Consider the following 13,972-nt stretch of genomic DNA (forward strand, 5'->3'; position numbering starts at 1 on the left):
TCTAATAGCAAGAAGTAGGCTGAGAAATCTACACAGCTCTACACATGGGCTGCCTTTCACAGAAAAGGAAGGATGATTCAGAAGGTAGAACCAAAACCCTAACAGGTGGAGCCATGGAGGATGTACAAATGGCCAAGAAGCACATGAGATACATCTTAGGGAAATGCAAATCAAAACCACAGTGAGGTACCACTTCACTTCTACTAAGATGACTAGAATAAAAAAGATGCACAATAACAAGTTTTGGCAAGGATGTAGGGAAATTGAACACACATTACTTTTAGGAGAATAAAATAGTGCAGTTTCTTTGAAAAATAGCTTGACAGTTCCTCAAGAAGTTAAACATATAGTTACCATGTGACCCAGCAATTCCACTCCTAGTTGTATAGAGAATTGAAAACGTCTGAAAACTTGTATATGAATGTTCATAGCAGCGTTATTCATAATAGCCAAAAGATGGAAACAACCCAAATGCCCATCAACTTACATACATACAATGGAATATTATTCAGCCATAAAATGTAAGATGAAGTACTGATACATTTTACAACATGAATGAACCTTGAAAATGTTTTGCTAAGCAAAAGAAGCCAGACACAAAAGGCCGCATATTGTATGGTTCCATTTTTACGAAATGTCCAGAATAAGCAAATCCATAGAAACAGATAGCAGATTATTAGTTTCCGGGGGCTGGAGGGAATGAGGAATGGGGAGTAATTAGTGGCAAAAATGTTCTGGAATTGGATAGTGGTGATGGCTGCAAATTGTGAATATACTAGAACCACTGAATTATGTACTTTAAAATGGTGAATTTTATGTGATTTATATCTTTAAAAAAAAAAAGTCGTGGAGACTCACTCCTGGGCAGAAATAAGACTGAGTCCTAATCAAGGAAATTTCAACATTTTCCTAGCTGGATTTCAGAATTGCTATGGACCAGTGATTCCCAGGTGCCTCTCATTTCCCCCCTTTTTAAATAATACCCATGATGGTTATCCTTTTACTGTCCCATCATTGCATTTTGGGTATGTAGGGGATGGTCGCTTGTCTTTAGTTCACAGGTATTCAGATTGAGAGGAACTTTATTTGAGTAGCTGTACTTAAGGAGGTACATCCAAACAGCTCATGTGCACCAGGACCTAATTTAGATGGTGTATGAGTTTGCTCAGGCTGCCATAACAAAATATCACAGCCTGGGTGGTTTAAACAATAGAAATTTATTTTCTCACAGTTCCGGAGGCGAGAAGTCCAGGATCAAAGTGTAGAAAGGTTTGGCTTCTTCTGAGACCTCTCTACTTGGCTTGCAGATAGCCACCCTCTTACTGGGTCCTCTCATGGTCTTTTCTCTGTGCATGCACATACCTGGTGTCTCTTTGTATTGTTAATTTCCTCTTCTCATAAGGACTCCAGTCAGATTGGATTAGGGCCCACCCTAATGGCCCTATTTTAACTTAATCAACTCTTTAAAGACCCTATCTCCAAATGCAGTCACATTCTGAGGTACTAGGAGTTGGGGCTTCTACATATAAACTTGGGGGGTGGACACAATTCAGCCCATAACAGATGGCAAACGTATTATACATTTTTAAAACCTCAGGGGGCCGACCCCATGGCTGAATGGTTAAGTTTGCGCGCTCCACTTCGCTGGCCGGGGATTTCGCTGGTTCGGATCCTGGGCGTGGACATGGCACCGCTCACCAGGCCATGTTGAGGAGGCATCCCACATGCCACAGCTAGAAGGACCCACAACTAAAATATACACCTGTGTCCTGGGGGGATTTGGGGAGAAAAAGCAGAAAAAAAAAAAAAAAGAAGATTGGCAACACTTGTTAACTCAGGGGCCAAGCTTTAAAAAAAAAAATTTTAACTTCATATTTTCCTGATGCCTCAACATTCCCACCTACAGACCATGAGCACTCTGCTGTGTGACCAAGCACACTAGGCTAGTTCCTACCACAAGTTCCCCTTCTTGCCTTCCCCTGACTGTGACCTAGTGACATTCAAAGGCACCAGTGAAATCCCCTCATGCCTTTTGCTTGTGTACTCCACCATGACCCAATAAAGGCGCTTGCCCATAGGTCCTCACTCTCTTGGCTCCCCATCCACTTGGTTGAGCCTTCTCCCTCGGTGCTTCTTCCAAGTGGCCCCCTGCATGGCATGCCTTGTCTCCCTCTCCTAGGACCTGGGAGTATAATAAATCCTCTAATTCCCTGTGCTTCTCTGAGCGTAATTTCCACAGCCATGTGGACTTACTCCCCCTTTTACAACACAGCAAGATTCTAAACTTTCAGCTGGTCAATGCTGTAATGGGATGAGACCTTGGGGCCTTGGGAGAGGTGAGTGTATTTTGCACATGAGAGGAGTGTAATTTGTTATCAGAAGGCAGACTGTGGTGGTTTTAAAATACATCCACAGAGCCAGCCCCGTGGGCCAGTTGTTAAGTTCATGCGCTCTGCTTCAGCGGCCCAGGGTTTCGCCGATTCAGACCCTGGGCATGGACATGGCACTGCTCATTAAGTCATGCTGAGGCGGCAGCCCACATAGTACAACCAGAGGCACTCACGACTACAATATACGACTACGTACTAGGGGGGCTTTGGGGAGAAGAAGAAGGACAAAAAAGAAAATTGGCAACGGCTGTTACCTCAGGTACCAATCTTTTAAAAAATAAAATAAAATAAAATATATCCATGAATTCTTGATACTCTTTCCCTCAAGAGGTGAAGCTGAGTTCCCCTCCCCTTGAGTGTGGGGTGAGCTTAGTGACTTGCTTCCAACAAATAGAATATGGTGGAAGTGGCAGCGTATTTCTTCCAAGGCTATGTCAGAAAAGGCACTGGAGACGACTCCTCATTACTCTCTCAGATCACACACTCTGGAGGAAGGTAAGGCCCTTGTGACAAGGACCTGAGGCTTCCTGCCAACAGCCATATAAGTGAACCATGTTGGAAGTAGACTCACCAGCCTCAGTCAAGCCTTCAGATGACTGCAGCCCCAGCTGACATCTTGACCATAACCTCATGAGAGACCCTGAACAAGAACCATTGAGCTAAGCTGCTCCCAGATTCCTGACCCGAGAAACTATGTGAGATAATAAGTATTTACTATTTTAAGCCACTAAGTTTGGGATAGTTTGCTATCCAGCAATAGATAATATACTAGGTCTTTATCAAGAGAGGAAAATGATATACAGACTGGAACAGTGGCCCCCTTTATTTATTTATGTTATCTGCATAGCCCCCTTAGGCATTTAAGTTGATGACTCCTACAAAATTGCAAAGTCACTTTCTCCAATTAGATTATATATGTCTCTAAGGCAGAGGTCATGACATCTCTTTGTTTGGTGTCCTTTCCCCTAGGATAACTAATTCAATAAGTCCTCCAATAAATCCTTGCCAGCTATCAAGGGGAGGAATACATGGAGGACACTGTATAGGGATTTGTGGAATGTCTGTTGTGCCTAATTTTCAAGCCCGTGTATTAGGTTCTTTGCTCAGACAATTTGCTCGGAACTAGGTTAGGAATTCCACAAATGTTCGTCAGTTATAGTGAGAATAAGAATCTTAAAAGAGTCTCAAACTGGGGCCAGCCCAGTTGTGTAGTGGTTAGGTTCACACACTCCACTTCAGTGGCCCGAGGTTTGTGGGCTCAGATCCCAGGCAGGTGGACCTACACATCGAGCCATGCTATGGTGGCATCCCACATACAAAATAGAGGAAGACTGGCACAGATGTTAGCTCAGGGCAAATCTTCCTCAAGCAAAAAGAGGAAGATTGGTGGTGCCAGCCTGGTGGCACAGCGGCTAAGTTGGCACGTTCCGCTTCTCGGCAGCCTGGGATTTGCCGGTTCAGATCCCAGATGCAGACATGGCACCACTTGGCAAAAGCCATGCTGTAGTAGGCGTCCCACGTATAAAGTAGAGGAATATGGGCACCGATGTTAGCTTGGGGCCAGTCTTCCTCAGCAAAAAGAGGAGGATTGGCAGTAGTTAACTCAGGGCTAATCTTGCTCAAAAAAAAAAAAGGAAGATTGGCAACAGATGTTAGCTCAGGGCCAATCTTCCTCACACACACACATAAAAAAAGTCTCAAATCAAACAGAAATCAATCATATAGAGTAGGTTGAACCACACGAAACTGCGAACATTTGACTGCTAAAACAGTAGTATCCTATGGTTCAACTGAATAATACATATATTTTTAACAAAACCAGTCCACTCACAGTTTGTCCCTGAACTCCTCTAGTTGGCTAGCCTCATGCCTCCATCTGGAGGAATATTGCATGACAAAGATCAGTCATAGGTACTCTCCTGAGAGGCCAGCCTTTCTGTGCAAGATGTCTGAATCCCAATAGTCATCACCAGTGCTGCCTAAGCCGGCTGCTGCATGTCTTTGTGAGACTAGGTTTGTAACCCAAATGTGCAACTTGTCTTTTGATCTTAGGGCCTGACCCTAATGTCTTCCTTTCTTGTTATGTTTTATTCCTGCTATTACAGGGTGGAGGGCATGGGAGGCTTCAGTGGAGAGTTGTAGTAGCCACAGAGTAGGGGCAGTAGAATTGAAGGTGTTGGTGTAGGTTGTGGTGGTGGAGGTGGAGATGGAGGTAATGGTGGTGGAGTTGGGGTTGGGGGCAGGTGGTGGTGGTGGAGATGGAGGTAGTGGTGGTGGAGTTGGGGTTGGGGGCAGGTGGTGGAGGTGGAGATGGAGGTAGTGGTGGTGGAGTTGGGGTTGGGGGCAGGTGGTGGTGGTGGAGATGGAGGTAATGGTGGTGGAGTTGGGGTTGGGGGCAGGTGGTGGAGGTGGTGGTAGTGGTGGAGGTGGTGGTCAACGTGGTGGTCAACGTGGTGGAGTTAATAGTGGTGGTGGTAGTGGAGGTATTGGAGGTGGTGGTGGAGGTGGTGGTGGTGGTAGAGGTGGTGGTGGTGGAAGTAAAGTTGGAGTTGGTGCTGGTGCCACAGCCCCTGTTGTGCTCTCATTGTTTAACCTGCCTCTTACCCTGGGGCCATTTTGCTCTTGAATCCTTTGCCATGAATAAGCCAGCATGTTCGTAAGCAGTATCTCTCTCCTGATCACTCCCCATACCTACTAACTAACAAATGTTGGGGTAGGGGTAACAAAGTTTAAAGAGGCTTAGCTCTCGAGAGGTGTTTGCCTTTGTACAAGTGTGCTATGGGAGAGGTTGGGCAGGTTTGGGGACCGAAGGATGCCAAAAGGCTCTTAGGCAGGAAGAACCGGGAAACAAACTTGTTCTTTCTCCCTTTCTCTCTTTCAATTGCTGTATTGTCTCAATAATTGCTAGACATGATAAAAAAAAAAAAAGACAGAGAGAGAGACAATTTATTCCACATCAAACAAGCTGTAGGCAAGGCAGGAACAAGGAAGAGGAATGCAAATCTGGCCTAAAATACTCCCTCTCTAATTCCTCAAGCGTTGTGTGGAAGGATGAGGAGAGGGATTCAGATGAATGGACAGAACTTGGTGTCAGGAGTTCAGAAAAGTTTATAGAGATGCCTTCTTTTGCTCAGGATCCAGGACTTCCTCCTGGTTGACAGAGGTGTTTGAGACAATCTGCTTATTCACAGAGTCTTGGAACTGCTGGACTGAAAGTTCTGAGCTGGAACTGCTGCTGGAGGACACGGCACCAGAGGAACGGCTCAGAATCAGACGCCAGAAACTTTTATGGTTGAAGTAGCAGAGGACCGCTGGGAAAGGACAAGGGGATAGGGGAGAGGAAAGTCGGAGAATGGGAGGAAAGTGGGAAGCAGGGTGAGGCCAAAGGGAAGATAAGTCCCTAAGAACCTATCCCTGGGGATTGACAGCCCCCTCCCTCCACTTTCCCTACCCTGACCCACACACATCCCCTCCTTCCCAGGGCCCTCTAGGCAACTCACCACAGGTGATGTATAGTATAAACACCAGCCAACCAATGAAATAGCTCCAGCCCAAGGGGACTGATAAATTCCTCTTCAACTCGAACAGCCAGATGTTAATAGGGAACAACATCAGGGTGGAGAAAATGAAGGTAACTAGGAGACAGGAAGTGGAGAGGTCTTATTCTCACCCAAGAATCCCCCATAGGGACTCTTTCTCATCTGCTGAGCTACAGTCACAAACCACAACTCCCACCAGTGCACACAGAGTACACAGCACCAGTGGTTCATGGGAATCACCCCCTCCACTTTTATCTCTCCAGTGACTGGGAAATGATGGAACTCAATTCTCAGTCAGCGACTACCAGTTCTGTTCTCCCATCACTCACAAAACCCCTACCCCACTCCCAAAGAAAGGAAGAGGGAGAAGTGTCAGGAAGATGTGGGTTAGGAGAAACTAAGGACCTTTTCCAGAACTGGGGGGCACCTTCACAGAAGCTCATGACAGTCCCAGTCCAGCCAAAGGAGGGAGATCTCTGAAGACCAGGTAGGTATGGCAGGTGCAACCAGATGGTGAGGACGAAGCCCAGCACCACAGCCAGGGCGAAGGTTATCTTGGCCACCAAAAAGACTGGGTGATTTGTCCACAGCTTAAAACTATCTGTGGAAAATGAGAAAACAAGATGAACGAAGGGTTCACAAAAGAGAAAATATAATCAAATGAGCAAATATGAGAAAATGTTCAGGCTCATTAAGAACCAAAGAAATGCACATTTGGGATAACAGTGAAATATCACTTTCACTTATTAAATAGGCAAAGATTCCTGACATGGAGATTGTTTGATTATCCCAACCATATGAAAGTGAATACCTCAATAGAAAAAGTGGGCAAAGATCTTGAACTGCAGTTCTCAAAAGAAGATAGACGAATGTCCAATAAACACAAAAAGCTTAACACCGAATTGGCAAAGATCAAAACAAAATTGATGACACTTAGTGTAGGAAAGGATTTAGAGAAAAAGAGGTGCTCTCACACACTGCTGGTGGGCAGCATTTCTGGTGGATAATCGGGCACAAAATATGTTTAAAAATCTAAATTGTTAAGGCCCTTTGACCCAGCAATGACTCTTATTAGAATTTATGTTAAGGAAATAATCCAAGATCTGCACCAAAATATATGTATAGGGATCTTCTTTGCAGAGGTATTTACATGTCCAACAAGAGATTTGTTAAATAAATTATAGGGTACCCATACTTTGGATTATTATGTGTTCATTAAAAGTGATGATATGATAGATGCTTGTCTCTGAGTAGCATGTCTCTAGGAAGAAAGGAAAAACTGGAGAGGGAGTCTGGAAGCCAGAGGGGGGATTCACTTCACTAGGCAATTGTTTGTATTTTTTAAATTTTCACTCGGTTCATATATTACCAATCAAATAAATTTGAAATATAGATGATGTTTTAGAATAATTATTTAATGATATGAGTAAACACTTACAACTGAAAAGTGGAGTTTGCAACACAGAGCCTGTAGAATGATCACAATTTTGAAAAAATAAAAATATATATATTTATAAAAAGAAAATATATATATTTATTTGTATTATATAGATACACAAAAGACTGGAAGTAAATCCATTACAATGTCAATATGATTATATCTGTGTGGGGACATTTTAGGGGATTTTAATTTTCTCTCTTAAACTTTCTGCATTTTCCACAATAACTGTACAACTTATTTAAATCAGAAAAAATTATATATTTATATACTTAAAGTTGACAGTCATTGCTAGCAAAGGTATAATGAAATAAGCCTTCTCATACATTGTTAGTAGAAGCATGAATTGCTATCATACTTTTTGAAAGCAACATGGAAAATTTTATTGGCAACCTTAAATATTTATACTCTTTGATTCAGTAAACCCACTTTGAGAAATCTATAACAAAGAGTTTATACTAAACATACAAAAACTTGGTGATTAGCAAATTTTGTTTCTTTTTTTTCTCAAAATGAAATTGGAAATAAATTGGCCAAGAATAGGTAAATAAAATAGTCAAGTAAAAGGTGATAAATCTATTAAGTTGAAAATTATAGTCACTTATAATATGGAAAAGTTTATCATATCTCATAAAGATAAATTTTAAATAAAAGTAATTTAAAAGATATAAAATTATTTATGAAGAGCGATTACAACTATGTAAAAACCATTCAAAACTCGTTTGATTAAAAAAAAAATAAAGCCTGGAAAAAATTGAGTGCTCAACAGACTGCTACTAGTGGCTGTCTTTGAGTAGCATCATAGAGCAAGGTTGCTTACATGAGATTTGGAGCCAGACACACCTGAGTTATAATTCTAAACCTGCCATTATTTGGTTGATCCATACGAATTTGCTCTTTCTGTAGGTGAAAAGAGGTCAAATATTGGCCATTTCATGTGGCTCATCCTAATAGCTTTGTGACCCTGAGCAAGGTACTTAATCTGAGTCTCAATTTTCTCATCTGTAAAATAAGAATAATTTTCTCTCTGTCTTAGGGCTGACTGAGGATTAAACAGCAAATAGAATAAGTGTGGGATAAGTGATAGCTCTTGTTTCCCCAAGTTTATTGTAATAAGGATATATTGCTTTCTTAATGGAAGAAAATAATAGCTATGTAACTTTTTTAAGTGTTAACAAGAGTGAAGAAATGGAAATCGGGCATCCAAAGCTCTGGGTTTCCACAAGAGGTGAGAAAAGAGGCCTAAACCTGAGAGGTGAGAGGACAGCATGAGGGAGATGAACAGGAGTGGGCAATGAAGCAGCTGCAAGCACGCCAGGAAGGAACATGGAAACCAACGCTGGAAACTCGGAGTCGGCCCAGAAAAGCAAAGCTTGAGGCCGAGGGAAAGAACAGTGGCGGGGACCTGGCCTGGGGAGAGTGTTCTGGGGACTCCTCCCAGAGCTCTGGGTGTGCAAGCCCAGGGGAAGGACACCCCCCTCGCTGCAGCTCTTCTCCCAGGATAGCAGTGAATTATGTGATTAACGAGTGATCCACATGTGCTGAGTCCCTGCCCCTCACAGCATTTTCATAAGCACAGACTTGGCTCTGAGCCTTATTGGAGCAGTGACACTTTTCATTGGGTCCAGCAAATCAATTTGGCCAGGCTTGGGGAGGAGAAATGATCCTTGGCAGTCTCAGTGCCAGGGACCATCTTGCTGGCCAATATACTGGGGATGGCCAGAAGGAGGGACGAGAATACAGGGGTGCAGATGTAGAGGCCAAAGCAGGTTGGAGGCCCAGGGTGAGATTGAGGGGCTGGAGGGTCTCACCTTTCCCATTCTCTGAGTTGGAACAGCTCTTGGATTTGCAGATCTGTAGGGGCCCCATGGACATTAAATGGGCCGACGTGTAGATTCTCTTGCTAACATTTGTGGGCCAGCGCTGGTAGAAGCGGCTCTTAGAGAGGCACAGCCATTTCTTGGAGAAGAGCATGACCAGCAGCAGGATGAAGGCGATCAGGCTGAGCCCTGAGGCCAACACCTGCGCTAGCTGGCGGGAGCTGTGTGTAATTCTCCATTGCGGAGGAAACACAGAGTCCCTGCGAGGCTCCATGCAGGGCTCCATAGGCAACTGTCTGCTGCTGCCAGAGTAAGAGTGGGAGTTCTGCACCTCCTCATCTTGTCCCAGGCCATCCTCCACCTCATCCTGCTTCCCAGCCCTCCCCTTCCTATCCGGGCCTGTGATGCTCATTGCTTTCTCCTCCTGACCCAGTGAACTCGCCCCTAAAGTCCCCTGTCCCCATCCGGAGCACCCCCTGTCTCCCTTTCTATCCTCCACCCCATCTCCCCCTTCCTTTGCCAGGCTCAGTTGTCGCTCATCTTTTAAATACTTTCATCAGGCAGAGCGCTTGCCACCACTGGGCCTGGGATCTGGAAAGAAAACAGCCATTCAGCAGGACAGGGCCTCTAACTGCCATGGAATATTCCTGGGGGGCTGTCAAATGGGGGAGGGGGCCCATGACTGCAGCTCCAATTCTTTCTTGAAACCCTGCTCCTCAGTCCCAGCTCAGAACTGTGGATCTGATGACTACATTCGCCTAAAGGTAATGGTCTCCAAGGGTCAGTCTCCTTTTCTCTTCCCATTTCCTCCACCCTAATCCCAACCCCAAATGCTCACTGATGGAGCAGGAGGAGGGAGGAGCTTGTCCCCAGGAAAGCATCTGGAAAAGTCTTCCAAAGGTGTAATCAACCTTCTCACTGCTTCCCCCAGCCCCTTCACCCTTCTCGTACCTCTACTCACTTCCAGTCCACGGTGGCCATTCCCTGCCTTCTTCCTTTATCTTTTTCCCTTCTTTTTTTCTCAGCACCAGAAGAGGGAGGATAGGGGCCGGCCTGGTGGCGCAGTGGTTAAGTTCGCATATTCCGCTTCTCGGTGGCCCAGGGTTTGCTGGTTCGGATCCTGGGTGCTGACATGGCACCGCTTGGCAAAAGCCATGCTGTGGTAGGTGACCCACGTATAAAGTGGAGGAAGATGGGCAGGGATGTTAGCTCAGGGCCAGTCTTCCTCAGCGAAAAGAGGAGGATTGGCAGTGCTTAGCTGAGGGCTAATCTGGAGTAGGGAGGGTATGAGAGTGTGTCACGCAGTCCGAGAAGGTTTTTTCTAACCTCCCTTTTACGTTATAGGAAAATAATCCGAGTCACCAGTGGTAGCCTGGTCATGGTGGCTTCGGGACCTCAATTAGCCCCTGGAATTCTCACGAGGAGAAAGCCTTTCAATTTGTGATGTGAGTTTGAATTCCACAAGAGTTGGTTTACCTTGTGGAGACAGTAGTACATGTGGGTAAGAACACAGGGTTTAGTGTTCAACTGGCAGAGGGATGAATAATGGGCCTTCTTCGTAATAGCCTTGTGAACCTGGATGAGTCATAGAGCTTCTTTAGGCCTCAGTTTGCTCATCTGTAACACAGGGGCCCATAATACTTGTCTCAGACTTGGTACAGTAGTGAATGAGATAAAGAACAAAAAGCACTCACTGGTTCATAGTAAATTCCCAGAAAGTGGTAGTTATTATTGTTAAATTGTTGTTTAACAAGCCATCATGGTTGGGTGAGGGCCCACTTCCAGGTCACAGACTACTTGCTGTGTCCTCACATGAGGCTAGGAAGCTCTGTGGGATCTCTTTTATAGGTACACTGACCCCATTCATGAGGGCTCTACTCTTGTGACCTAATCACCTGTCAAAGTCCCCACCTCCCGATACCATCACGTTGGGGGTTAGTTTTCCAACATATGGATTTTGAGGGGACACGAACATTTAGACCGTAGCACCCTGACTCGGGTCCCACTTCTCCTTGAGTGTTCTGCTCTTCCTCTGCAGACCACCTTCCGCCTCTCCTCTGCTCCACACAGTGAGAAGCATGGGCCTTCCACCCCGGGCTATCCATCTTACGTCTTCAGCTGCCAGAGCAGAGACCTCTCAGTCCCAAGTCCAAACATTCTCTGGCCCTGAAGGGACAGATGCCATCCTTAGAACAGTCAATCAGCCACTGTCAGGAGCACTCGGGTCTGGAGGCTGACCCGTGACCTAACGACAGATAAGGAGTCGGTGGACAAATTCCTTTGCCTCCGGCAGTAAGTAGGCTGGGATAATCTCATGTGTGTTCTACACCAGGAGGGAGCAGAGCTGGAAGAAGGGGTGCTGGCCCTACTGGGAATGTCATTCAGGCAGAGCTCGCGATTGTGAGGATTGTGTTTTCTTCCTTGGATTCATTTTAGTTTTTCCTGGAGTTTCTAAGTGTTTCTAATCATAGTAAGCAGTTCTACCAGCAACACAAAACAACATGGAAGAATCTTGGAAATATAACGTTTCCTGAAAAACATAGCATAAATAAGACACCATTTTTATAGAGTTCATAAAAAGCACAACTAAACAAAACATTGTTTATGCACACATACTATTACGATTGCACGTTTTCTAAGGCACTGGAATGATAAACACACAATACAATATGGAGGTTATATCTCAGGGGAGGCAGGGGAACGGGATGGAGAGGATTATACTGGCATAGACACATTCATTGTTGGTTCCTGACCTGAGTGATAGATGCACAGATATTCATCATATTAGAATCATTTATAACTAATATATATTTCAAATAATCCTGTGAATGTATCAAATACTGTTTTTCAAAAAGTAATTAAAAATAGTTCAAGAAAGGAAATGTAATCTTAGTGATTACTAGCTCTGTAATAAAAGATATTTATATAGTCACAATATATAAGGTAAACACCGTTAATTGAGTTTCAACTTTTAGAATCAACAGATGGACAAAGCACGGAAGGCTTAACTATAGTTACAAAAGTAAACATAGTTGTTATCAGCCTTGATGTTGCTCAAGTAAAAACCTAGAAGAAGTAAACTGGAAGGTGGAAGGAGGAGAGAGCTGAAGGGAAGGGTGGGGGACCTGACAACAGGGTCTCCATGTAAGGTTGTGCAGAGTGTGTACTGCACAAGAGCACACAGCTGAGGGGATGAGTGAGAACTAAACTCCAGTCTGCGTTTTGCTTGACAAGCTCCTCCAAGGGAGCTCTATTGGCTGGAAGGAAGAGGCGATTTGTCCTATATTTCATAAAGATGCTGCTCCTCCCCAGGCCAACTACCCCTAGCAGCCACCCTGGGCAACTGTCTCATAAGGTTGTGTGTCCGTGAGAACTCTTTGGTTGCAAGCATGAACCCAGACTGACTAAGTTAGGCAAAAAAGGAATGTTTTGGGACGATACTGAGTAAATACAGATTCAAAGAGGAAGCTGACCATCTAGACCTAGAACTAAACAGGAACCGGGGGACAGGGAAGGTGGATGCCCTGACTGACAACCCACCAGAACCACAGGGATTTGGGGAGGGGCAGTTCCCCAAAGAAAGGAAGCCAGACAGTCAAAAAATAATGCTAATTTGGTCACACAGGTACGGAGTAGAGGCCAGAATGGTGTGCAAGGCTGAGAGGTTTCTGAAATGGGAATGGCTCACTGCTCCACCTGTGAGGGCAGGTGCCTGGGCATCCCTTACCGGACGATAGCCTCTCAATGACCACAGGCAACACTCGCCTGGAGAGCACGGACTGGGGCTTACACAGTCTTATTGGTCGCTCCTTGACTGCCCATGTGGACTCGCCCTGCTGCCTGCACGACACTCAGAAACAGTCCCACCCCAGGCCAGCTCACCCTGGCATGCATGCTAGTGTGACTCTTCTTTGCAGTGATCTCCCAGGCCCTTGGCATTACTAGGACACTTCAATGCCCGCAAGTTACAAGGTTCCCCCTCTTTGGCATCTGTGAAAGTATGCCTCCTTATTTCACGTGGGCCTGTTGTTGTTGGTATTCCTCAACCTCTAAAGTGTGTACTAACGACCTGGGCATCCCATTCAATGCAGATACCCTACTTCTAACAAGCTCCCAGGGGATGCTCATGCTACTGGTCTGAGGATCACACACTGAGTAGAGACAGGGTAGAAGACCTGGGGTGCTGGACCCGCCCCCCAGGATGCCCCTTGACCTTCAGGGTTTGGGCAGATGGGAAAATGATGGGCAGACCTGCTTGTCAGTGTGTGTCCTGCTTGCTTGGCTCTGCCTCTGTGGGAAGTTCCATTGCCTTCTGTATACCAACTGAACAGAAGTGGGAAGAAAAAAATTGCCTCTTAAAACAAAGCAAAAAGTGACTGCAAAATTCAGAATTTCTGCTCTTTGGAAAACATAGTTAAAAAAATGAAAAGACAAGCCAGGGATTGGGAGAAATTTTCAAATCACATATCTGATAAAGGACTTATATTCAGAATGTATAAAGAACTCTCAAAACATAATCATAGGAAAATAAACCACCCAGTTTTTAAAAGGCCAAGAGATTTGAACAGACATTTCTCCAAATAAAATATATGAATGGCCAATAAGCACATGAAAAGATATTCAGCATATTAGTCATTAGGGAAACACAAAGTAAAACCACAATGAGACACCATTACACACCTTTTAGAATGGCGAACAAAACAATAAAACTGACAATACCAAGTGCTGACGAGGACACAGAACACAATAGCAGAATTCTCGTACAATGCTGGTGGGAATGCAAAA

The 13,972-nt window shown here is 44.8% G+C and overlaps 1 protein-coding gene across 1 annotated transcript; it reads right to left on the minus strand.

Annotated features, from left to right (window-relative positions):
• Window positions 1-5,322: 5,322 nt before the first annotated feature.
• ODF4 (outer dense fiber of sperm tails 4) lies at window positions 5,323-9,729 on the minus strand. The gene is made up of 3 exons (XM_044745230.2): window positions 9,179-9,729; window positions 5,891-6,025; window positions 5,323-5,701 (listed from the first exon to the last, which is right to left on the minus strand). The coding sequence occupies exons 1-3, from the start codon at window positions 9,597-9,599 to the stop codon at window positions 5,499-5,501; spliced, it is 759 nt and encodes a 252-aa protein (XP_044601165.1). The 5' UTR covers window positions 9,600-9,729; the 3' UTR covers window positions 5,323-5,498.
• Between the last annotated feature and the right edge of the window lie 4,243 nt (window positions 9,730-13,972).

This window comes from Equus asinus, chromosome 13, assembly GCF_041296235.1.
Source record: "Equus asinus isolate D_3611 breed Donkey chromosome 13, EquAss-T2T_v2, whole genome shotgun sequence".
In the NCBI taxonomy this organism is placed as follows: domain Eukaryota; kingdom Metazoa; phylum Chordata; class Mammalia; order Perissodactyla; family Equidae; genus Equus; species Equus asinus.